At 40.0% G+C, this 25,357-nt stretch overlaps 10 protein-coding genes across 10 annotated transcripts; 5 read left to right on the top strand and 5 right to left on the bottom strand.

The window, feature by feature from the left end:
• Nucleotides 1-3,982: 3,982 nt before the first annotated feature.
• LOC128738766 (histone H1-like) lies at nucleotides 3,983-4,751 on the top strand. Its single transcript, XM_053834124.1, has one exon. It carries the CDS (start codon nucleotides 3,989-3,991, stop codon nucleotides 4,640-4,642), a length of 654 nt encoding a protein of 217 aa, XP_053690099.1. The 5' UTR covers nucleotides 3,983-3,988; the 3' UTR covers nucleotides 4,643-4,751.
• A 622-nt stretch (nucleotides 4,752-5,373) lies between these two features.
• LOC128738780 (histone H4) lies at nucleotides 5,374-6,263 on the bottom strand. Its single transcript, XM_053834151.1, has one exon. The coding sequence runs from the start codon at nucleotides 6,256-6,258 to the stop codon at nucleotides 5,947-5,949; it is 312 nt and encodes a 103-aa protein (XP_053690126.1). The 5' UTR covers nucleotides 6,259-6,263; the 3' UTR covers nucleotides 5,374-5,946.
• Nucleotides 6,264-8,213: 1,950 nt separating this feature from the next.
• Nucleotides 8,214-8,588, bottom strand: LOC128745877 (histone H2A-like). Its single transcript, XM_053842944.1, has one exon. The coding sequence runs from the start codon at nucleotides 8,586-8,588 to the stop codon at nucleotides 8,214-8,216; it is 375 nt and encodes a 124-aa protein (XP_053698919.1).
• Nucleotides 8,589-8,780: 192 nt separating this feature from the next.
• LOC128745958 (histone H2B-like) lies at nucleotides 8,781-9,167 on the top strand. The gene has a single exon (XM_053843015.1). The coding sequence runs from the start codon at nucleotides 8,793-8,795 to the stop codon at nucleotides 9,165-9,167; it is 375 nt and encodes a 124-aa protein (XP_053698990.1). The 5' UTR covers nucleotides 8,781-8,792.
• Nucleotides 9,168-12,192: 3,025 nt separating this feature from the next.
• On the top strand, nucleotides 12,193-13,491 carry LOC128745811 (histone H1-like). The gene has a single exon (XM_053842887.1). It carries the CDS (start codon nucleotides 12,193-12,195, stop codon nucleotides 12,844-12,846), a length of 654 nt encoding a protein of 217 aa, XP_053698862.1. The 3' UTR covers nucleotides 12,847-13,491.
• A 2,695-nt stretch (nucleotides 13,492-16,186) lies between these two features.
• Nucleotides 16,187-16,599, top strand: LOC128745850 (histone H2A-beta, sperm-like). Its single transcript, XM_053842923.1, has one exon. It carries the CDS (start codon nucleotides 16,187-16,189, stop codon nucleotides 16,559-16,561), a length of 375 nt encoding a protein of 124 aa, XP_053698898.1. The 3' UTR covers nucleotides 16,562-16,599.
• A 515-nt stretch (nucleotides 16,600-17,114) lies between these two features.
• On the bottom strand, nucleotides 17,115-17,511 carry LOC128745976 (histone H2B-like). The gene has a single exon (XM_053843034.1). It carries the CDS (start codon nucleotides 17,506-17,508, stop codon nucleotides 17,134-17,136), a length of 375 nt encoding a protein of 124 aa, XP_053699009.1. The 5' UTR covers nucleotides 17,509-17,511; the 3' UTR covers nucleotides 17,115-17,133.
• A 2,139-nt stretch (nucleotides 17,512-19,650) lies between these two features.
• Nucleotides 19,651-20,091, bottom strand: LOC128745919 (histone H3). Its single transcript, XM_053842983.1, has one exon. It carries the CDS (start codon nucleotides 20,059-20,061, stop codon nucleotides 19,651-19,653), a length of 411 nt encoding a protein of 136 aa, XP_053698958.1. The 5' UTR covers nucleotides 20,062-20,091.
• A 188-nt stretch (nucleotides 20,092-20,279) lies between these two features.
• Nucleotides 20,280-20,591, top strand: LOC128732373 (histone H4). The gene has a single exon (XM_053825623.1). It carries the CDS (start codon nucleotides 20,280-20,282, stop codon nucleotides 20,589-20,591), a length of 312 nt encoding a protein of 103 aa, XP_053681598.1.
• A 967-nt stretch (nucleotides 20,592-21,558) lies between these two features.
• LOC128745819 (histone H1-like) lies at nucleotides 21,559-22,458 on the bottom strand. Its single transcript, XM_053842894.1, has one exon. It carries the CDS (start codon nucleotides 22,430-22,432, stop codon nucleotides 21,782-21,784), a length of 651 nt encoding a protein of 216 aa, XP_053698869.1. The 5' UTR covers nucleotides 22,433-22,458; the 3' UTR covers nucleotides 21,559-21,781.
• Nucleotides 22,459-25,357: the final 2,899 nt, after the last annotated feature.

The following is a 25,357-nucleotide window of genomic DNA, read 5'->3' as shown; positions in this document are numbered from 1 at the left end:
CAAAATCATCCTTGAAATCCGTTCCACGATACTCCGTTGGTTCCCGGCACGTACCGTCAGCAAGTAACTATTTTCTAGAGGACATTCACGCGTCCACCTGCCACCAGCATAATAATCACTATTCTGATATCCAAAAAATACAAAATATATCTTCAAATATACCTTAACCAATAACCAAAACACCCCAACACTTAACTACAATTCTAGCACCTGAAATTTTTTTTCGAAAATCTATTATTTTTCGGTCTTCCAGAGTAGGGTCCCCCCTTAAATGATTTGCTGAATGTATTATCACGATTTGAAATTCGAACCAAATGGGAATTAAATCTTTGCTTAATAAACGAAAACTTTTTTTGAGCTCAGAAAGTTTTATATTTCTGCCAGTGGATGATGTATAGGCCGTTTAGTTTTTTGTTTTTACTGGTACTGACTTTATCGCGGTCAAACGTACACTCTTTTTTGATTAAAGCAGAGGAGCGTTTGGTGCGAAAAATGTTAGACTGAATACTGGGCAAGTTTCGATCTGCGGCTAAAAATTGAAACTTGCCCAGTATTCAGTCTAACAATTTTCGCACCAAACGCTCCTCTGCTTTAATAAAAATAGAACCGTTTAGTTTGTTTAATGAAATTAGGCCATTGCAAATCATTTTAAAAGTTTTTGTCCCCCCCCTTGGAAATTGGCTTGAAAAATCGAGGGACAAAAAAATAATTTGTAGGATATGAGTCAAATTTCTTTTTATAAAATCAATTGTCTGTGGGCTCTACAGTCTGAAAAACTCGAAAAATGAGTGTACGAGTAGAGTTAACGCTTCTAGAATGAAATAGAAATGGAAATTCAAAAAGCGGAATTTCCGTAAATCGGCCCAAAAAATTTTGTTTCGTTTTTGTCTTTTTTTCGTTGATTTTTGCATGGAAATTAACAACGTATATATTAAAAGCAAGAATAGATTTGGTTTTCACGTTTAAACTTAAAATAAATATGCCTAAAATCCATTTTTTTTTGCTCGATTAAAAAATTCTCATTGTTTTTTTTCGCCCCCCCTTCAGTGGCCTAACACCGGAGGAACAAAAACTTTTTAAAATATTTGTAATGGCCTTATAATGTAATTGTTGTATTAAGAAACTAGTTGTATAATTTGAAAACGGTATTGAAGCTTGCTTCATTTAGAATTGGAACAAACTTTTGCTCATATTGAGGCGCTCTTGGTGGACGGATTTGGAAGTTCTTGGCGTCCACGTGTCGGAAAGTTTGTTAGCTTCACCTGTGTATCTTTAACATTTCGCAAAACGACTGTATTTTGGAAACAAACAACATGGAAGCCTAAAGTAGGGAAAAAAATGTGCAGTTATTTAGAAAATCCATTGTGGTCTGCATCTAGGCTAGCTAAACAGCTGAAATTGCCCAGAAATACCGTATGGCGCGTTATCAAACGGTATAAGGAAACATTGACGACGATTCGGAAGCCTCAAACTAATCATCAGAGTGGAACTGTCGACCGGCAACTGCGTGGTAAGATTTTGAAGACCATCAAGAGGAATCCTAATCTGTCGGACCGTGATTTGGCCAGAAAATTCGGTGCTGCCGACAGTACCGTGAGGAGAATTCGACTCCGGGAAGGAATCAAGTCGTATCGAGCTGGCAAACTGCCAAACCGAACCATAAAACAGAACAGTGTGACCAAAATCCATGCTCGAAAGATCTTAATTTTCTTAACTGGCTTTACAAGGAAATTTCCGAATATCCAGGTTAGTCTCATACAACCGGTGCTTACATACTGATAATCGTTTCGTATGGTAATTTAGCATCGTTTGCTTTCGTGTCTCGCTCGTTGCATTTTTCTGACGGTTGTTTTAGAAGGCCATTTTGAAATCATTTGAGCACACTTCGCAATGGTGCGTTTACAAACCGGAACTTTTATTGAAATCTTATAAACGTGCATTTTAATCGTGATATCGGTTACCTAGGAACAATAACCAAGCGCGTTATTTCTATCAATTTATGATTATTAAATATCAAAAGCTTGATAGCTTTTATACAGCTTCCTAATAAAGTAGTCAGAGTTTTTAAGCAAGTTCTATGATCGAAGGATGCCAAAAGGTATCTCGCACAGTTAATGTTTTTGATGAATTGCCAAATAGACACGTTTGCCTTAGGACAGCTTTCGTGCATGCACAAATGTCTCGGTATTTAATAACCGACCGCGCCCGATTTCGAACGAATCGATTCAGTGATCGCATTACGTGCCTCGGTGGTACCAGATCAATTCCTTTGCCTTTCTACTAACAGCTCATTTCTGTGACACTTGTGGATGATGCAGAGGATTCTTCGGTCTCTATTAGCAGTAGTGTTGGACTATCATTCCTTTCCCTCCAAAATTGATCTGCATGGGCGTGGCCAGCTTTGCTATTGATCATCACAAAGAATTAGGTCACCAGAAAATGCACACTGTGAATGATCTGCTACTACCAAGCATCATTCTGATGGTTCTTTGTACAATCCCAGCTCATCTAGATCAATCGCGGGCAACTCACGGGCGGGCAAACTATGCTATGCTATACTATTTGCACGAAAATTTATGATTTGGGCAGGGCATTTAAGGCTGTGACAGAAAACGACAGTTTTCGTTACAAATAACACAATGACATTGGAACTGTACCAAAAGGAGTGTCTTCAAAAATGAATTTTGCCGTTCCTTCGATTCCATCCCATCCCATCCCATGATGTTTTGGCCAGATTTGGCAAGCTGGCATTACAGCAAAGTCGTTCAAGAATGGTATGCAGAGAAAGGGGTCCAGTTTGTTTGCCATTGATTCCAAAGCCAGATTCAACGAACACATTTCAACGATCATTGCTAAGGCCTTCGCAATAGCTTATCGATCTGCATTCGTTAGCTGCCAGAAGGAAATTACTGCAAAGGCTTTTTGTCTTCGTATTACTGAGTGGAGATGTCGATTGCAGCTGTCTGTTAAACCAGTAGACAGTAGAAGGTAGACATTCATGTTCCCCGAAGGCAGCTCCCATCGCACAAACTACGGATACATTGAATCTTGGGCCATGTGTTGCCGTGTTTTCAATGCAGTTGATGGAGCTTATGATTTTCAAATAGGTAAGGCCGTTAACAGACGTAGAATCCAATCACTGTATTAGTAAATGATTTGTGCAACTATGTTAAAGATGTAATAAATAAATTAATTTTTCAAATTTTATAAAAAAATGAATTGGCGATTGTTGCAGTATCGTCATCCATAAGATGTGAACACATGACAGCGATTCCGTCTCACTACTTTGACTGATGTAACTCAAGTAAGAATTTGAAAGCATTTAGAATGCGAATGTTATTCTAAATTTCATGTGAAAAATAAGAACATGCTACAAAATATAAAATTATAAAGAATCTGATATTTAAACTGAAAAAAGATGAATTTCCAATTTATAATACAATTCAATTCCGTCAATTCGCACTTTACGAGTAGTAGTTGAGCTATACGAGTGAGTTCTGATTGTGGGTAAATATAGCTGCAATGTAAGCATATATTTGTGGTATGTTTTATCGAATGGGAGCTAAAGATATTTGACATTCATACAACTAATTCATATGAGACTAATTCATTGTAAAAATATACAAAAATCAACTATTTTTAAACAATACGTCTATCGCAACATCTATATAGTAAACTGTGTAACGAATCTGGAGGTTATCTTCCTTGAAAAGTTTGACTTCTAAATCGTTTTTGAATAGTTTATACATGCTGGATGGTTTGGTAATGTTAATTTATGTTAATTAAATTAATATTCCTAAAATTAAAGGATTTTAAAAAGTGATGTCAAAAAAATTTGTTCTACGTACTAGACACACTTTTTTACCCTCATCTCTGCTTTCCCAAGCACAGACGACAGAATGTCATACCGATTAAGCCAAAGGTACACATTTCATTAATCGTGTTTATATTCCGCTACTCTCGTAAATTTCACAAACCGTAAAGTATAATGGCTGATATTGTAGCTCCAGTTGCTGTTCCTGCCGCTGCCTCTCCGGCTAAGGCACCGAAGAAGGCCAAAGCCTCCAAGGGAGACGCCAAGAAACCGAAGAAGCCATCGACTCACCCTCCAGTGAACGACATGGTTTTGGCCGCCATCAAAACCCTGAAGGAACGTAACGGATCTTCGCTGCAGGCCATTAAGAAGTACATCGCCGCCAACTACAAGTGCGACGTTGCAAAGTTGGCTCCGTTCCTCAAGAAGGCCCTGAAATCGGGCGTCGAAAAGGGAAAGCTGGTCCAAACCAAGGGAACTGGTGCTTCGGGCTCGTTCAAGGTTAAGGCCGACGCTAAGAAACCAGCTGGCGAGAAAAAGGCGGCAAAGAAACCAAAGAAGGAGACCAAGGCTAAAAAGCCAGCTGGCGAGAAAAAGGTTGCCAAGAAACCAAAGGCCGCCGCTGCCAAGAAAACTGGCGAAAAGAAGGCTAAGGCCGCCCCGGCCAAAGCTGCCAAGAAGGCTGCTGGAGTGAAGAAGGCCGCTGCTCCCAAGCAGAAAGCCACCAAACCGTCGAAGACCGCAGCCAAGAAACCGAAAACCCCGAAGCCAAAGAAGGCCGCTCCGGCCAAGAAGGCCGCTCCGAAAAAAGCTGCTGCCAAAAAGTAAATTTCGTACTGCACATTACCCAGAGTCTGGTGTACTATAACAAACAGTCCTTATAAGGACTACAAAAAACGTACTTGAAGACACGATTAGTATTTTTCTTGCTCGAACTTGGGAGGATTTTGCATTATTTAAAAAAAAAGATTATTTTGTTATATTTAAATTGTTAGTTCTATTCTACACTAAATTGGTTGAAAATGTTTGTTAAGACGGTTCGTTGCAAATGAGAACCGAAACTGCTATTCATTCATCTTGTAGATCTTTTAAAGTTTTACGTTGACATATAAAAATTCTAACAAAAATATTACAGAATTGTAGCTTCAGTTGATATTTCTTTCAAAGTTTGTTATAAATGTGATAGAAAAACTTACGACATGCAAAATGTTTTACAAAGCTTCTACCTCATTCTGTTACTGATAGCATGCTTTGATTCATTTTGGCTATAAAGTAGGGTAGCATTTTTGGTTTTGTGTTACATCTTGAATTAATCATCATAATTTGATATATTTATGCCATGCCTAGAGCGGATTTTGTTACATTTTTTTGTTACTTTAACTATTAACGAGACCTTTATAACAAAACGCTATATAAATGTTTGCTTTAAAAAAAAACTTGTTATGTAGAACTCATCCCGTTATATATCTGTAATTTTCATTTGATCGGGTTATTTATTTCAATAGTATAAATAACGCATTTCGGCATTGTTCACAATCCTTGCTTTCATATTGGTTTAAATTATTAATGGTGATTGTAAATTACAGTTGCACGAAAATGTAAATCATTCTAAACCAGAAGTGCAGAGCAGCTTAAATAATCATTTTTAACAGAAACGTGTACAGATATACTAAACGAGAATGAAATACTACTTTTCTCTGTTGGGGTTTTGACGGGGTCAGCCTTTTAGTAAGTTTATCTTCAAGAGCGGCCATTTTGTTTTTTCTAGTACTAATACTAAAGAATATAGAAAAATCGCGAATGATTTACCCGTTTTTTTTTCAATCAACTAATCTTACGTAGCAAAAAAACAAAAACGTCATCCTGAAAGTAATGCACTACTCCCACCGGGAGGTTAAAAAAACTTGATTGTATTGCCTGACGTCATTTAAGGCAAGACCACAACGAAGTTGCTCTATCGCTTGATTTATTTCATTTCTGTTCTTTTAGCGAATTCAGGCAAATCAGTCTCTATTCACTAATAACTGGTTTAAATGTAAAAAATTCAACAAAAAATATTTCAATCACTCCTTCATGCATAGTATTTGTGGCCCTTATAAGGGCCGTTTGTTGCATATGGGTCAAATAATCGTTTAGCCTCCGAATCCGTACAATGTGCGTCCCTGACGCTTAAGAGCATAGACAACGTCCATGGCGGTGACGGTCTTTCGCTTGGCGTGTTCGGTATAGGTCACAGCGTCACGAATGACGTTTTCCAGGAAAACCTTCAGTACGCCACGGGTTTCCTCATATATCAAACCAGAAATACGCTTGACACCTCCACGACGAGCCAGACGACGGATAGCGGGCTTTGTAATGCCCTGGATGTTATCACGGAGAACCTTGCGATGACGCTTGGCGCCTCCCTTTCCGAGTCCTTTTCCTCCTTTACCGCGACCAGTCATTTTTCTCTGTTATATTCGAATCAAACTGCCGAACGAAACTAATGTTGAATTCGAGCAAGAGGGCTACTTTTATACCTATGAGGGTCAAAAATTTTCCACGTCTCTCTTCCTGATTGGTTGAACAGTGGACGAGTGTGCAATATAAAAGAGGTCAAAATGTTTTTACCGATCATTATACGTTTGATCTTGAAATCGCTCACTTCGTTCTGAAATCGAAATCAGCATGGCTCGTACAAAGCAGACTGCTCGTAAATCCACCGGAGGAAAGGCTCCTCGCAAGCAGTTGGCCACAAAGGCGGCTCGCAAAAGCGCCCCGGCAACTGGAGGAGTGAAGAAGCCTCACCGTTATCGTCCAGGAACAGTGGCTCTCCGTGAAATCCGTCGTTACCAGAAGTCCACCGAGCTTCTGATCCGCAAGCTTCCGTTCCAACGTTTGGTTCGTGAAATTGCCCAAGACTTCAAGACCGATCTTCGTTTCCAGAGCTCGGCTGTCATGGCCTTGCAGGAAGCCAGCGAAGCCTATCTAGTCGGTCTGTTCGAAGATACCAATCTGTGTGCCATTCATGCCAAGCGCGTCACCATCATGCCAAAGGACATCCAACTGGCTCGCCGTATCCGTGGCGAACGTGCTTAAGGCAATCGGCTTTCGTTTGATCTCATATTACAACAAAAGGCCCTTATCAGGGCCGCAGTTATGTTTTTTGGAGAGTTAAGAAGCTTTATCTGCTCTCATATTGCACTAAAATCGGCTCAATCGTGGATTGCAGTGTTTTATTTCCATACAACACATTTCACGTGTCGTCGGCCTGCCAGTAAAAACCAGTTAGATTTAAACTTCTCGCTCGGTGGTAATCTGCAATAGATGTAGGAAGAGGCACAATATGTGTCTATAACCCAACCAAACGCGTCGCTATCTTGATAAGTGGATTTTGCAGTCTCCTTTTGTCCAGCGCCTCTATGATTCAAAGGTACAAGTACCAGCGAACCACATGCCCTGGCGGGTGTTGTGGGTTCGAATCCAATTATAATCTCAGATTTTAGCTTGGTTCGACTCATGCACTTTCCAGCATTGGACAAAAGGTAGGAGTTAAAATGACTACTTGTCCAGCGTCACTACCAATACCCCCCTCCTTTCCTTTCCGCTCTTCCCCTCCTTCACCAAAATTTTCATTTCTTTCCCCTACCGTCCCTTCATCAATTGTAGAACCATCGTTTCAAAAAATATTAATACAAATGATGCTAGAAAATATGACACAAGGACAGACTACGACTTTGCCAAACACAAAATTAGTAATTAAATAAATTCACATAAAAGTTAGAGAACATTCAATTTGCAAAGGGAAAGTACAATTTGTAATGACACATACGACAATACCAAGACAATTGGACGACGAAGAAAAAAACGATAGATTAGTTAGGTAGTTGACGAGGTAAAAATATATCTGTTAGTGAAAGCTTATACCAACTGGAGAGAATTGTTAGGTAAATGTTATATTCTTTAAGCATAGTCAATGACTGAAGAATAGCAAGTCGAAAAGTCCGCGTTTTTGTTTCAACGAAAAAATCAAACAGAATTCCTAAGCGGAAATTTGATATACACCATTTGTATGACAGGTCACAAATACGGTAAAAAATATTTTAACAGAGCTAAATTTGTTAAATTCTGTGTTTTGATGTAGGATTATGTCTCACTGAAAGGTACAGAAAATAGAGGATCATTCCAAAAAATGTGAGGGTCACGAAAAAATGATAAGTCTTCAGCAGCTTTTTCTACGTGTTGTGTTAACGGGAAACTAGCAGTCAATTATCTTTTCGTCGGAGAGCCCAATTTCGGAATTCAATTTAATAAATGATCATTAGTGTGAAGAAAATACTTTCTAACTCATCGTATATGAATTTGTTCGTCCTTATAAGGACGGTTTTTTGGTTTGTTGCTGAAATCGGTCGAAAAATATTTAGGCCTTCTTCTCGGTCTTCTTAGGCAGCAGAACGGCCTGAATATTCGGCAGGACACCTCCCTGAGCAATAGTAACACCAGACAAGAGTTTGTTCAACTCTTCGTCATTGCGGATGGCCAATTGCAGATGACGGGGGATGATTCGGGTCTTCTTATTGTCACGGGCCGCATTTCCTGCCAATTCAAGGACTTCAGCTGCCAGATATTCCATCACGGCAGCCAGATAGACGGGTGCTCCGGCACCAACGCGCTCGGCATAGTTTCCCTTCCTGAGCAGACGGTGAATACGGCCTACCGGGAATTGGAGACCAGCACGGGTTGAACGGGACTTTGCCTTTCCCTTAACTTTTCCTCCTTTGCCGCGTCCAGACATGTTGTAAGAGAGTTGTAGTTTACGTTGTTAGCTTCAAACAAAATAGCGATTACCGACCAGGGGGTTGAACCTCGTAGGTAACAGAATGGCAGAATTGGAAAAAAGGGACGTACTTTAAAGCCGGTTCTTTTTCTGTATATAAGAGACATTACCGCTGGCAAATCCTATCAGTTTTTGTTAGGAAAGCTAAACTAAACTATCTAAATGGCACCGAAAACTAGTGGAAAGGCCGCTAAAAAGTCCGGCAAGGCCCAGAAGAACATTACGAAGGGAGACAAGAAAAAGAAGAAGCCACGCCGCAAGGAGAGCTACGCTATCTACATCTACAAGGTCCTGAAGCAGGTCCACCCTGATACCGGTATCTCCTCGAAGGCCATGAGCATCATGAACAGCTTCGTCAATGACATCTTCGAACGTATTGCTGCTGAAGCTTCTCGTCTGGCTCATTACAACAAACGTTCCACGATCACTTCTCGTGAGGTTCAGACCTCTGTGCGTTTGTTGTTGCCAGGAGAATTGGCCAAGCACGCCGTCTCCGAGGGTACTAAGGCTGTCACCAAGTACACCAGCTCGAAGTAAATGCTTCGAAATGCGCTTGTAACCGATAAACGGCCCTTCTAAGGGCCAAAACAATATAAACGAAGAAGTATAAAGATTTTCTTGATTCCATTAAATTATACTGATGCATATGTTGTGTTTTTTATGGACTGAATTCAATTGTAACTTAATATTTGGATTAGAAGGGCAGTCTTCAGAGAAATTTATTAAGACTGAGGTTTGATTTTTAAAGTATATTGTTAACACATCAAGCACCGTAAACTAGATAAAGAGAATCTAAATATTACCTACGCGGCGCTCCTACATACACTAAAGAATAAGTACGGTAATAGACTGGAAAGGACCAACGGCTAAAAGGAAATATTCAACCAATAGAACCCTTTTGTAAATAACAACTGAAAAAGAAACGCTTAGTTTCCACAGTAGTTACAAAGCACGAAAGTTTTTTAATCATTCAAAGCAAGCGGAACTATAATATTCAAAAATTCAGTTTTGCTAAAACAAACATTTCCCTCCGGTTCCAGTTTATGTACCAACTACTACCCTTCATGACCGTAATATGTGCCCTCCCCAAAATAGAACAAAAGACGTAAATGATGTGTAAACAATGAAACTAACATTAAAAATGTATCTAATCACAGTACCCCTTGAAAAAGATACTAACAAAGTGTCGAAACGTCGGGAAAACATCAAACCTCAGTCTTTCCCTGAAGACTGCGCTGTCAAATATTAATAGTTTCCAATGCATATGTATTACGTTGGAATTATTGTAAAAGTCAGCAGTAGTACCACAGGGCAGTGTACTGGGCCCAATCACCTATAGCGTATTCACACTTGATATTACACACTGAAGTCGCTTGTTACGTGTTCATAAGTTTTTATTGTAAAAAAACAACTGCTTTTGTGAAATTCACAAAATCAATGAGTTATATCTCTTTTAGGCCCATTATTTTCAAATACTGATGATTATGAATAAATCCTGCAAAGATAATTAAATTACTATTACAACGATGTTAAAAAGAGGAACAGAAACATAAAGACAAAAACAAGTACATATTGCAAATTTCGGGAATTACAAAATGTTACATTTAAAAAATAAGCCAGTCGTCGTATGTTCGAATCTCGGGGTAAAAATTAACCAAATGTGTTTGTTGCGTTGTTCAGAAAGTTTTTATTCCGTTTAAGAATAAGGCCAGTATGGGGATCTCTGATAATCAATAGATTAATGTTTCTGGGGCTTATCCCTATCTATTACAGCCAGGGATGGAAAATCAGTGAATTTGATCAAATCTGTGAGTTATCGCTACACGCACGGATCACGATCCGTACAGTACATGACAAACAGTGAATCTTCAGCATTGATAACAAGATTTTGTTACATCCTGCCTAGCTGCCAAAACGAGCTTACTCATGTTGTTTGAATTGTGATTCACACGATGCACACAACTAATCGTCTGTGTCTGTTATATTTCCCAACGCAATCATGCAATGAACATGATCTGGCATGAGGTTTATCATAATCTGTACCGATCGCGACAAAGTATTGGTCGCTTATAAGTGGTGATGTCAGTGAATCTGAATCTGATCGCTCCTATGATCTTGATCGCTAAAAGCGATTTTTTAACATCCCTGATCACAGCTGTCACAAATATCTCCAAAAATTGCCGGTTTGATTGGGTCGGACAGGGGCTTAGGGTTGGTAAGGGGATGTAACCGGGATACCAGATCCGGTTTGGATGCCGAAAGAGCATCTCTAATAATAGAGGTGCTTAGGTAGCAGATGCGAAAAGTAGATGAATTCGTATACTATATTACATTTAATTCACTAAATTAGTGTTTCTAGAGGTCGTTTTTCGGGGTTTGGCGACGGATTTCTGTTATAAACGCTGCACTAGCTCTTTGGTTTCGAGGGTTGGGAGGCGGGTGCGACTCTACATTTTATAGCTTCTGCCGTCAACCGCGAACTTCTTCTGTTGGAAGGTTGATAGCGGGCGCGCAGTGGAGTGTTAAGCGGATCTGACCAATCGCCCACTTCTTCGCTATACTACATTTTACTAGTCAAGTAGTACAAAAACTCCAGGGCGAGACACATTTACAAATTCGATATATTATTTTACTTCTTATCATCATTATCATCATTATCACCATCATCGTCATCATGATCATTATATTTGGGGTGTGACATTCCGGCCTTTGGCGGAGAGATCTTAGTGTCAGTTGGTGGAGTACTCGCGGGGCCGAAGCGCCTCCACCCAGGGGCATTGGGCGTCACGGCTGTGCTTGGGGCTCTACCTGAGTTTAGGTAGGCGACATTGCCTGTCTCGTCAGATGGAACTGATGTTTGAGGTCTCCCTGACATTTTGTTGTATCACAAAAGGGCCCAGCGCAGAGTTTTATACGCTACTAAGCGACCAGTTGGATAACCTGAGAAAAAGGAAAAAAGGAAAACAAACGTAATTTTTGTAATATAAAAATAAAATAAATATGTGTATTAAAATGTATATCCAGTAGTCGGCACAGGATAGCTCTGCTACATCAACAAAGCTCTCAAGTTACAAGCTGATTGTGGCTTTAGTATGATAACTTTCAAACGATATTATTGGCTAAAACAAAAGCTAACATATTTGTTCTTTCGAAGATATTATCTTAAAAACATAATTCGTAACTAAAATACTAAAATTTTAATGTTTTTCAACAACACTACGGTTATTGTTTTGAAGTAACCAACTTACAAGCTATTTTACTTAATATCTATTATAACATGCCATGTTTTATCATTAACTGCCAACAGCTTATGCATGCTCGATGGCTCAAGAACTTAAATATTATAAAATAAAAGCAAACTATTTAATAATACAAGGATTTTAAATTGTTAAGTCGGAAAAGTGTGTTCTACGTATTCACTGCTGTTTGTTTATCAACATCGGAACGTTCCCAAGCACGGACGATGGAATCTTATACCAAACCGGCTGTGTGTAAACCGTTCATTAAATACCGCATCATTTTTCTACACCGGTTTATAAATCGTCGTAATAAGTGAATTATAATGGCTGATACTGAAGCTCCAGTTGCTGCTCCGGCCGCTGCCTCTCCGGCTAAGGCACCGAAGAAAGCCAAAGCCTCCAAGGGAGACGCCAAGAAACCGAAGAAGCCGTCGACTCACCCTCCAGTGAACGACATGGTTTTGGCCGCCATCAAGACCCTCAAGGAACGTAACGGTTCCTCTCTGCAGGCCATCAAGAAGTACATCGCCGCCAACTACAAGTGCGACGTTGCAAAGTTGGCTCCGTTCCTCAAGAAGGCCCTGAAATCGGGCGTCGAAAAGGGAAAGCTTGTCCAGACCAAGGGAACTGGCGCTTCCGGTTCGTTCAAGATTAAGGCCGACGCTAAGAAACCAGCTGGCGAGAAGAAGGCGGCAAAGAAACCAAAGAAGGAGACCAAGGCTAAGAAGCCAGCTGGCGAGAAAAAGGTTGCCAAGAAACCGAAGGCCGCCGCTGCCAAGAAAACTGGCGAAAAGAAGGCTAAGGCCGCACCAGCCAAAGCTGCCAAAAAGGCTGCTGGAGTGAAGAAGGCCGCTGCCCCCAAGCAGAAAGCCACCAAACCGTCGAAGACCGCCACCAAGAAACCGAAGACCCCGAAGCCAAAGAAGGCCGCACCGGCTAAGAAAGCTGCCCCGAAAAAGGCTGCTGCCAAGAAGTAAATTTTAAACTGCATTACCTACCAGAGTCTGGTACTATAACAAACAGTCCTTATAAGGACTAACAGAAAAGTTTATGAAGTAGTTAATGGTTGGTTTTCTCAAAGTTAGTTTTATCTGACATTTTTACCTATCAATAATTCTATACTAGACTACCTATACGGAGAATGAACCATGCAGTTTCAACCATATTTATGGTTCTACGTAGATACAGAAATCTTGAAGTAAAAATATAGTTATTATATCAGTGTTAAATCCAAATTTGGAAATACTTTAATTCAGAACTGTTATTTTCTGGATTCAAAAAGAATTTCGAACCACAATATTTTCAGGGTGAAATATGTTATTGAGGCTTAAAGCAACTTCCTTTTTTTAAACAAACTAGAATATTTTCGCTCCCTGTTGAAACGCCATAGAAAATAGGTTTATGATAGATAAGACAGTGGTTTATGTTTATACAATAATCACCCAAGTTTTTAAATTTATTGATTTTAAATAGTTTAAGATTACGGACGTTTATGACGGACAGTCTGGCTGATCTAGTAAATCGAAGCTTGTAGTTTGCACAAAACTGATTTACACAGCTCTAGTCATTCTTATGATGCTTCCCTATGGATTAAAACGTAGGATAAGTGAAACTTTCCAAACTTTCTACTACGACACCAAAATTATTTTTGGCTGTAAAACTAAATAAAAAAATCTTAATCCTTGAAAAAAATTTCGCATTTTCCACGATAATTTCCTGATCCGAATTCGTCTTCTCGACATAAATCACCTACGTTTTCTAATTATACAATATAAATAACATCGATCGCTAATATTTTAGAACAGGCCTTAGGTGTTGAAACTATTGGTCATCTAAACTACAGGACATTGGCTCCGCTCAATGAATCATCTCATAAAATTTCCCTCGACAACTTTGATTCATCGGTAAAGTACGTAAAATAACTTTCTCTTTCTAGTGATAATTCCCATGAAGTCTGAATGGATTTTAGCCCGAAATGATCTTGCAGACGTGTTAGACGTGGCTTTATTTTCAATGATCTGATGACGATAATGCCAAATTATTCTTGAGGGGAAATAAGCAGTCATTAACTCTTCGTCGGAAAGCCCAATTTCGGCAGCGGTGTTTAGACCCAAATGCGGGGTTCTGTTTATAGAAATGTATTCACTGCATTCTTCTTCCCAATCTGAACACAGCGAATATATTTTCATGAACAATTTGAATTCCCACGATCTACTTTATATAGATGGATAAAACGGATCAGTAGAAGAGCCGAAGATGCAAAATAATTTTCGCGTACCTTGAAGACTAGAACATGTTTCAAATAAACCTTTATTCATCATGCTGTGGCCCTGAAAAGGGCCGTTTTTCGCAAATCGTTCAAATAGTTTAACCTCCAAATCCGTACAGAGTACGTCCCTGACGCTTCAGAGCATAGACAACGTCCATGGCGGTGACGGTCTTTCGCTTGGCGTGTTCAGTGTAGGTAACAGCGTCACGGATGACGTTTTCCAGGAAAACCTTCAGTACACCTCGGGTTTCCTCATAGATCAAACCGGAAATACGCTTGACACCTCCACGACGAGCCAGACGACGGATAGCGGGCTTGGTAATACCCTGGATGTTATCACGAAGAACCTTGCGATGACGCTTGGCGCCTCCCTTTCCGAGTCCTTTTCCTCCTTTACCGCGGCCAGTCATTTTGCTTTGTTATTCTCTAGTCAAACTGTAGAGTGAAACTAATGCTTCAGCAGGTAATGACGTTCGCTTTTATAACTGCGAGGGTTGAAAATTTTCCATGTTTCCCACTTCTGATTGGTTGAACAGTGAAAGAGTATACAGTATAAAAGAGGTAAAACAGTTTTTCTCATCATTCTTTGTTTGATTCTCAACTCGTTCGCATCGTTCTTAAACATAAAATGGCTCGTACCAAGCAGACTGCTCGTAAATCCACCGGAGGAAAGGCTCCTCGCAAGCAGTTGGCCACAAAGGCGGCTCGCAAAAGCGCCCCGGCTACTGGAGGAGTGAAGAAACCTCACCGTTATCGTCCAGGAACAGTGGCTCTCCGTGAAATCCGTCGCTACCAGAAGTCGACTGAGCTGCTGATCCGCAAGCTTCCGTTCCAACGTCTGGTTCGTGAAATTGCCCAGGACTTCAAGACCGATCTTCGTTTCCAGAGCTCGGCTGTCATGGCTCTACAGGAGGCTAGCGAAGCCTATCTGGTCGGTCTGTTCGAAGATACCAACCTGTGCGCCATCCACGCCAAGCGTGTTACCATCATGCCAAAGGACATCCAACTGGCTCGCCGTATCCGTGGCGAACGTGCTTAAGGCTATCGGCTTTCGTTTGATCTCATTACAACAAACGGCCCTTATAAGGGCCAACAGATATGTTTCATGAGGATTTTAAATGTCTTTCGCATTTATCGGCTAAATACGTATAGATTCGTTTTACTTTCGGGACGCTGAAGTTGCAGCCTTTCATATTAGATCTAACCCCAATGTGATTCTCAATTGTCTAAATTGCTTTTTTTTGGGTTCTGCTCAGTACCCCACACTGAACTTGAAAGCAGGGATTCAGAGAACATTTTTCTTGAATTTTCTCTACATGTTATCTTAACGCGTTTCAGTCCATTGTGTTGTATCCTACTCAACCTAACTTAACCTAATTTGCTCCTATCTCCAAACTACGTGTACAACTCACCGACTGTAATATTTTCAGAAGTAAAACATGAATTTAACATATTTTTTTTTTGTTCAACGCTATCTATTGACGTCTGTTCATGAATCATTGATGTGTTGGTCCATGGAAGAACATTTTGTATCATTTTTATGTATTTATTTTGAATAATTTGTAGTTTTTTCTTGTGCATTTTAGAGCAAAATTTCCAGACGGGCATGGCTTATTCGTTTCAATGGCTGGGTAGACTATTTGTTTATAAATTGCCAATTGGTTTTTAGTTGAAAGTTTGGATTTTCTATTGATAAAAGGGCACAGAGCTTTTAACAAAATGCCATCACGGTTTTATCAATGCTTGATCTGAATAATAGTTCGTATCTAGTGTTAATCCTAAATAATCTGCCTCATTGGACCAGCATATCGGAAAGCCATTTAATCCAATTTTAACACCTTCTGGTGGTAAGAGCCTTGGGGAGCGGGAAAGATGATTGTCTTTGCTTTAGTGTATTCCGCCCCACTGGACGTTCTCTTTTATACCGCCAAGACTGGAGCTCATTGACTCCACCCATTTTTTAATTTATGTAATTCTCTACCATTCGTAAACCTGCTTAATTCTATTGAACCGGTATAAAGTGTGTGCTTTATGCTTTCTAAGCGAAAATGTCTGATCGCGCAAGAGGAGGAAAAGCTAAGGCAAAGGCTAAATCCCGCTCAAGCCGTGCTGGACTCCAGTTTCCGGTAGGCCGCATTCATCGTCTGCTGAGGAAGGGAAACTATGCGGAACGTATCGGGGCCGGCGCTCCCGTCTATCTGGCAGCTGTGATCGAATACTTGGCGGCTGAAGTGCTGGAATTGTCTGGTAATGCTGCTCGTGACAACAAGAAGACCAGAATCATTCCGCGTCACCTCCAGCTAGCCATCCGCAACGACGAGGAATTGAACAAGCTGCTCTCCAGAGTCACGATTGCTCAGGGCGGCGTTCTTCCTAATATTAGTTTCGTACACTTGCACAAATACCCGGAAAAAAATAATTAGTTTTAATTCTATGTACAGAAAGATGATAGTAAAGTGATTGCTACAAATTTCTAAACATTTCCTTAGCTCGAAAACCCTTATCTGGAATCTTGTATAGCCTCATTTTGATGGATACTGAATGGAACTGAAACGTATGTATAAATTAAACAAAAATTGTGGGATGCGGGAAGTGGGATTCCCAATGACGTATTTGGTAATCATGTTTTTACAAGAACGTTGTTTTATTGCGCCTAATTTGTTGGGCAGGGCACTGAAAGTCTATAGAATCGATTTTTTTATTCTTTGAATAATTTTAGTCGGCATTGTTCCCTTACGAACTTTAGAAGTTTTGTATTTTCAGTGAATATAATGCCATTCAGGTCTATGGTAGACGGATTATTGCAAAATATCTGATGATTTCTTGATGAAACCAAGGAACCAATTTTCACTAGAATATTAGATAATAACTACTAGATGTAGTAACTCACATATTAAAAGATGTAGTCCAATGGCAGAAAATTCAGTTAACTCTTCGGTAACTAATTAATGGCCCTGAAAAGGGCCGATTTTCTGTGTGATTTGGTCCGAATCGTTTACTTGGAGCTCGTGTACTTGGTAACAGCCTTGGTACCTTCAGAGACGGCGTGCTTGGCCAATTCTCCTGGCAACAACAAACGTACGGAGGTTTGAACCTCGCGAGAAGTGATCGTGGAACGCTTGTTGTAGTGAGCCAAACGGGAAGCCTCAGCAGCAATGCGCTCGAAAATGTCATTGACGAAGCTGTTCATGATGCTCATGGCCTTCGAGGAGATACCGGTATCAGGGTGGACCTGCTTCAAGACCTTGTAGATGTAGATGGCGTAGCTCTCCTTGCGACGTGGCTTCTTCTTTTTCTTGTCTCCCTTGGTGATGTTTTTCTGGGCCTTGCCAGACTTCTTAGCGGCCTTTCCACTAGTTTTTGGTGCCATTTCGACGGATGTTTATGTATAGCTTTCCTAACAGAAACTGATGAAGTTCGCCTAGGTAGTTGGTCTTTTATACAAGCGGAGAGCGAAATTCGAGGCCGTCCTTTTTTTTCAGTTCTGCCATTCCATTCTCTACGTAGCCCAACCCCGAGGAGATAATTGTCATCTGCCTGGGTATATATTAAGGGCTCATCCGAGCATTAGGCACCTCCTTCTAATTAAATTGTTATATCCGCTGATCAACAGAAAATCAACATTGAATATCGATAACAAATTAGCAGTTTATAAACAAATTATATGTTGCTAATCACTTAAAATGTCAAACATGCAGAAATGTAAAAATTTGAGGAACAATAAATAATAGTAAGTAAGTATCGGGTACCTCATTCATTCTTTCCCGTTCATCCATCCCGGAAGATCGTATTTTTTCGCGTTTCGTTCGATTTTCTGTTTTAGTCTTCCTCCTGGCGTCGCGCGATGTCCAAGCGCAAAAGACGCTCGGTTGGTTCGAAGCCCAGCCCCAAGCGTCAACAAAGCAAAAGCCTAGAGCAAGCCGCTCAGGCCAATGTAATTTATGCATCACCTTCTGCACTAGCTCTGGTGGCATCAAGCAGCATAGCTCCAACTGCCATTAACGTGAGCGAACTGGAAGGACCCTCGCCGAGGTTCTATCGAAAATATCTATACGTCGTTCCCTGTGGAGACCAAAGCAAAACTGCCGCCCATTATGGTCAAACATGTCCCACTTGAGAATTTAACAAAAGCACTGAATGCCCTTGATATCAAAACCGAATACAAACTCTGTCGGATCGGTATTAAAGTCATAGTGCAAACAAGAAAGGACTTCTCAAAAGGAATTACTTACATGAAAGCCAGCCAAATGGAATTTTTCACCCACGATGTAGTCACAGACAAACCGTTCAAAGTGGTCGTACGAGGTATTCCCCAAATGAAAGTTGAGGAGATCGAAGCCGAGCTGCGATCCCACTACAAACTTAACGTTCTAAGCGTTTTCAAAATGAAACGTATAAACGAAAATGAAACCCACAATGCACTCTACCTAGTTCATTTCGTCAAAGGAGCGGTGTCTAAATGCATTGAATGCAGTAAGATCAATCTGCTCAATCATTGTGTGCTGGGAGGCCTATCGCGGTGGGAATCGCGACGTCACCCAGTGCCAACGTTGTCTAAATTTTGACCATGGAACGCACAACTGCCACGTAAAACCCCGCTGTAGAAACTGCTGCTAACTTAGAGTTATTTGCACATTATCACATTTGATTAATATAGCAAATATAAAAATAATTTGTCAAAACTACTGAAAAAAGCATAAATATTAGGCATTGTCAAGAAAGAACTAATCGTCCAAACAAATGGAAGCGCTCTTGTGCTTCCCAGGCCCGGTACGACAATCTTATACACCTGCCGTTTCGTTTACTTTGATTCTAAAAAAACAACTGAACCCTTGGTTTCACCGTCGCACAGCTCAGCGGTGTCAACAGTTTCAAACAGGACAGGAATTATTCATTACTAGTGAACCAGGACCAAATTGAAGTCCTGAAGGTAAACAATTTTGTGGAAATTTGAAACTACCCTCGCTCTTTGATCGATGTTATTATTTAAACATTGAACCTAGACGAATTAATGACATATTTTATGTTTTGAACAATTTTTTTAAGCCAATAAACGTATGTTGATTGTCAATTGGTGTGTAGTTTCCAATCAGGATGTGTGATTGTGACTTGGTGATTTACTTTTTTTAGAACTACAAATTAGAAGAAACTGATACACAAGATACAGGCATTTGGAAAGTATGAGCTAAACAGAGCTGCCACGTAAAACCCCGCTGTAGCAATTGTGGGCTCTCATGCCACGGTTGACTGTAATGGAAGATGCGACTGAATTCAAATGCGCAAATCGCAAAGGATGTTAGATGTGACCGATCTGTAACGAATATAAGGCCATTAGAAAGCAAGCGTCGTCAAAAAATTAAAGAACAAAGACGTACCTTTTATCAAATTTAACGAATTCTAATTATTCAATATGAAAACCTTAGAAAAAATTCTTCTAAATCTTCACAAACATATCTGTGGCCCTTATAAGGGCCGTTTGTTGTAATGAGATCAAACGAAAGCCGATAGAGCCTTAGGCACGTTCACCACGGATGCGGCGAGCTAGTTGGATGTCCTTTGGCATGATGGTAACACGCTTGGCGTGGATGGCGCACAGGTTGGTATCTTCGAACAGACCGACCAGATAGGCTTCGCTAGCCTCCTGCAGAGCCATGACAGCCGAGCTCTGGAAGCGAAGATCGGTCTTGAAGTCCTGGGCAATTTCACGAACCAGACGTTGGAACGGAAGCTTGCGGATCAGAAGCTCAGTCGACTTCTGGTAGCGACGGATTTCACGCAAAGCGACCGTTCCTGGACGATAACGATGAGGCTTCTTCACTCCTCCAGTAGCCGGGGCGCTTTTGCGAGCTGCCTTTGTGGCCAACTGCTTGCGAGGAGCCTTTCCTCCGGTGGATTTACGAGCAGTCTGCTTGGTACGAGCCATTTTCGGTTTAAGAACGATGCGAACGATTTGAGAATCAAACAAAGAATGATGAGAAAAACTGTTTGACCTCTTTTATACTGTATGCTCTTCTACTGTTCTACCAATCAGAAGTGAGAAACATGGAAAATTTTCAACCCTCGCAGGTATAAAAGCAGACGTCATTACCTACTGAAGCATTAGTTTCACTCTACAGGTTGACTAGAGAATAACAAAACAAAATGACTGGCCGTGGTAAAGGAGGAAAAGGACTCGGAAAGGGAGGCGCCAAGCGTCATCGCAAGGTTCTTCGTGATAACATCCAGGGTATTACCAAGCCCGCTATCCGTCGTCTGGCTCGTCGTGGCGGTGTCAAGCGTATTTCTGGTTTAATCTATGAGGAAACCCGAGGTGTACTGAAGGTTTTCCTGGAAAACGTCATCCGTGACGCTGTTACCTATACTGAACACGCCAAGCGAAAGACCGTCACCGCCATGGACGTTGTATATGCTCTGAAGCGTCAGGGACGTACTCTGTACGGATTTGGAGGTTAAATAATTAGGACTGCTTACAAAAAAGGCCCTTATAAGGGCCACAATACAATGAATGAAGGTTTTAATTGAAGTTTGCTCCGCTGTTACGGAAGTAACAGCTTACGATTTGTTTAGAGCATAAATTTGAAAGAACATTTTCAATTCAAGACGTTTGATTTTTTATTGTGTCTGTATCAGTCAATAAAATTAAAATATTAACGTTAATTGACTGTATAAGTTTACATAGTCATAGCTAAATCGGTTAGAGTAGTAAACACTGGTGCATCGGGTGTTATGCTTACTCTCACTAGTATCCCGAAGCTCTTGGCTGTCATAACATAATAAGATTACGGTGTTCGAGATGATTGTCGCTCGAGTTGTAAATTATGCTATATGCCAGTGTGTGGGCCTCGTAAAAAAAACGAAAAATAGGATACTGTGAAACATCCTTAACCTTTCAACACAAGGATCTCTAACCTACACCGAGCTACTGGGTATAAAACAATACAGCAGCGCATAGATGAGTCAAATGTTATTATCTCCTGTGAACATCGGATCTTGCGAGTTATTATAAATTAGTAGAATAATTCTAGCTCAAGCAGGCGTTATTGTAATTCAATTACTGATGGGCACTTTCCGCAATGTGAAACAAATTATCGATAGAGTGAAATTCAAATATCGATAAAGAAAACAAAAATATTGTAAGCCCTTTGAAATTTAAAATGTTATTTAACACAAAGTAAAAATAAATATCAATTCAATGTGGAAGAATAGAGAAGCAATTTTTTATCAATATTTCTTGGGCACGAAGTCATCAGCAAACTTGACCGGGAATTGTTTTAAATCTGACGGTTTTACTGTCGTCAGTGTACGATTGTATACCTATAGAATAACAAGCATGACCAGCAGGGTATCTAGTCTCACAAAAACGGGTTTCTATGGGTGTACCTGTTTGATTTTTATTCTCAGCGAAGCAATTCCGAGCCTCTTATGCAGAAACAGAAAACTGATTGTCTCTGTCAGGCAGTTTTGATATGAAAATGGTTTTGTCTGAATTTTTGACGGGTAAATAATTGTTGATTTTGAACAAAATAGTGTAATGCATTAAATGAGAAAAACAATTAACTTCTTCGTGTACAGATTTGGTAGTTCTTAAAAGAACTGTTTGTTTGTACCAGATACTGGTAATAGGATTCATTGTCAATTAAAATTTACTTTTTGGCAGCTGCTTTTTTCGGCGCGGCCTTCTTGGCTGGAGCAGCTTTCTTTGGCTTCGGGGTCTTCGGCTTCTTGGCTGCGGTCTTTGATGGTTTAGTGGCTTTCTGCTTAGGAGCAGCAGCCTTCTTCACTCCGGCAGTCTTCTTGGCAGCTTTGGCAGGAGCCGCCTTAGCCTTCTTCTCGCCAGTTTTCTTGGCAGCGGCGGCCTTTGGTTTCTTGGCAACCTTTTTCTCGCCAGCTGGCTTCTTAGCCTTGGTCTCCTTCTTTGGCTTCTTGGCCTTCTTCTCGCCAGCCGGTTTCTTAGCGTCGGCCTTAATCTTGAACGAACCGGAAGCGCCGGTTCCCTTGGTCTGGACAAGCTTTCCCTTTTCGACGCCCGATTTCAGGGCCTTCTTGAGGAACGGAGCCAACTTTGCGACGTCGCATTTGTAGTTGGCGGCGATGTACTTCTTGATGGCCTGCAGAGAGGAACCGTTACGTTCCTTGAGGGTCTTGATGGCGGCCAAAACCATGTCGTTCACTGGAGGGTGAGTCGATGGCTTCTTCGGTTTCTTGGCGTCTCCCTTGGAGGCTTTGGCTTTCTTCGGTGCCTTAGCCGGAGAGGCAGCGGCCGGAGCAGCAACAGGAGCAACAGTATCAGCCATTATAATTCACTTTGACGATTGTTGAAACTTGAAACAGTAAGAAAAACGATGCGGTATAAATACAGTTAATGAAAAGCTTATCCATACCTTATTTGAGGTAAGATTCTGTCGTCCGTGCTTGGGAAAGCATTGATGTAGCTAAAGAAAGAAGGGCACATACGTGGTATACATTTTTCCGACATCACTATTTAAAATTCGTTTATTATCAAATAATTTGCGTTTATTTGGTATGATTTTTATTCTTAAGCAATGTTGGAAATATAAACTAACAACAGTTGATGAAATAGTGATATATTTCATACAAGTTGTCATGTAATCCTGCTTCATTATTTGCTTTAAGGAAATCGTGCTCGAAGTACTGTTTCAAAAAGTAAAATTTTTCATGTTTTCACTATTGATATGCGTATTAAAGGTTTGTCACCAACAAAAGAAATATATTCTCTTCTATTCAGAATTACCATGTCATTTCCACTGCCGTTCATTTAAGCTGTGTCAGCTTAGAAGTTGGGAGCGGTTATGCTGTACAGCTCTATTCACGAAGCGCTATCGGAACGATAGATATGCTTTTGATTTATCAGATTAGTTTAGTTCAATGTATTTACAATAATTGATTTATTTCAATTCAAACTCTGCATCGCAATAAACCGTTTAGCTTGTATCCTTGGTGCAATTTTGAAACCTTTTGAATAATGTCTGACACTTTGCGGTAAATAACAACTACACCGTCGATTGATGTGAAGCTTTATTCAAACACTTTGTAAACAAATTCTGTACCTGTAGGTTTTTCAAACCAGTTTTTTGAAGAATAGTGGGATTTTATGGATTATGGTATGTTATTTAATTATTAAATAATATAATAATATAACTAGTGCATCATCAGAGACATGTTCGCAAAAATTGCAATATGCAAAAAAAATCACATGTCAGAGAAGACTGGATAAATGTAGAGGAAAGTTAAAAATTAAATGAATATTTTCTCAGCCTTCTTGAAAATACTTATCGTACCTATTATCTTAGCTAAAATATTAGTTTTTTACAGGACTTTCTTGTTTCTGTATAGTACTGTACTGTATACTTAATTTAGAATATTGTTTGGATATTCTAAAAATTAGTACAGCTTCGAACACCCTTACATCCCATTGTGAAAAACAATTACGATTTGTTTATGGTAATAATTCTTCCAGAAATAATTAAGAATCTGTAGCGAACCCAAGCTAAGTCCTCCACACTAATGAACAGCATGATTCAATCAACGAAACTGTTGTATAGAAGTGTTTTAGTAAAATACAAATACATAGTATTGCATGATCATCATCATGAGTAGTGATTCATTCCCAAACACAGACAAAAAACTAATAAAACCTGCCGCGCATTTTCGGACTTGACCAGTTTTGATTTAAAACCGTAACCGTGAAGCACATCCTCTTCTTGTCAAGAGTTCAACGCGACACTCGAAACGTTCAAGGTGCTTTTCGCCCGTCTAAGTCAATGATGGGATATATTTGTACACAAGTCTAAATAGAAAATAGTGGAGCATAAAAAGCAGGGAATATGTTTCATACTACATACGGAAAAGTGAAGATTTGTGAGAAAAAAACTTAAAATTATATCTTGCACAGATGTTGGATGTAATACGAAAAAGTGGCCTCCTATTCTCTTGATAAAAGCCACGACAATTTCGTATATTTTTATTCCATACTTTCTGAATCCATACTTAGCTGAATTTAGTTGCGGTGGTTAGCATGTGTTGTGGTTCGAGAGCTTTTGTACTTTCCCAAAAATTTATAGTGACGCTAATTTGAGTGATCAATTCGAAAACTCGACTCCAAGTGTGGCGTTCCTGGGTTGCAGTGTATAGTAGTAGAGTCATCAAGGGTGACGATGTGCGGCGTGTTTGTTTGCTTTTGAATAAGGACGTGCCGCACAGGTTATGTTCGTAGGATAAAGATTAGTTGCTGGTAAGCGATATATCTTTCTAATGTGTTTTATTTTACATATTTCATAATCTGAATGCAAAAACAACCTCGATTGTTGTAGGGTGGGCATCCTAAAACCTTTTCTTTTGGGATCGTCATTCAATTACGAGAAACACTGAGGAATTAAAACTTCTATATACCTAGTTATTGTTTTATAACGTTTATTTTTGATCACATTTCTGCAAAATTTACTTGTTGAGTTACACAGTTGCAACTGTTTTGTGTTGTTTGTGTAACATGAAAAAGCTAAACTAGTTTCAAACTTTGCATCTCTGGCAAATTTTGTTCTACACTGTCGCTACGCCTCCCAGTTGGCCTCGAGATATGATGCTGGCTTTATAAGCCAGCCGTCGTATGTTCGAATCTCGGCTGGGAGAGGCTGTTGGAATCAATAGACTCGTAGCAACTGGTCCTGCAATTTTCCTGTATTCTAACAACTGGCTGCGAGTTCTGTCGTATAAAAGTAGGTCAAGTTTCGATAACGGAATGTAGCACCTAGGCTTTGCTTTGCTTTACTGTCGTTACTATGGTTTATCATGTAGCGAAAAGTGGTCAACGGTGAGACAGCAGGAACAGTGATAGAACAGGAATAACCTTGTCATAAAGCGGAGAAAACTAATTTTTAATATATTTTTCAACGAAAATCACTTGTTGGGGAGAGGGGGGGTTAAAGTAGATTTTACTACTATCGATTTCAGATGATTTTAAGGAACAATACATATTAAATTGAATTTACTGTGTCCATTCCATGTTCTGTAATCTGTATATGTCCAAAGCAGAATCTTCCGTCAGTGAATGTAACCTCACTTTTACTCAGATAGTTTCTGAGTATGTCAAAAAGATGCGGAAATCGCCAGAACTACCTGAGCTATTCCCGAGTAAGTAATTTGTAAATTTTTTTAGGTAAATTATTCATTTTATTCTCTTTCAGATAAGAACTGCTTTCAAT

Source organism: Sabethes cyaneus, chromosome 1 (genome assembly GCF_943734655.1).
Source record: "Sabethes cyaneus chromosome 1, idSabCyanKW18_F2, whole genome shotgun sequence".
NCBI classification, from domain to species: Eukaryota; Metazoa; Arthropoda; class Insecta; order Diptera; family Culicidae; genus Sabethes; species Sabethes cyaneus.
This window is presented reverse-complemented; position numbering and strand designations above follow the sequence as displayed.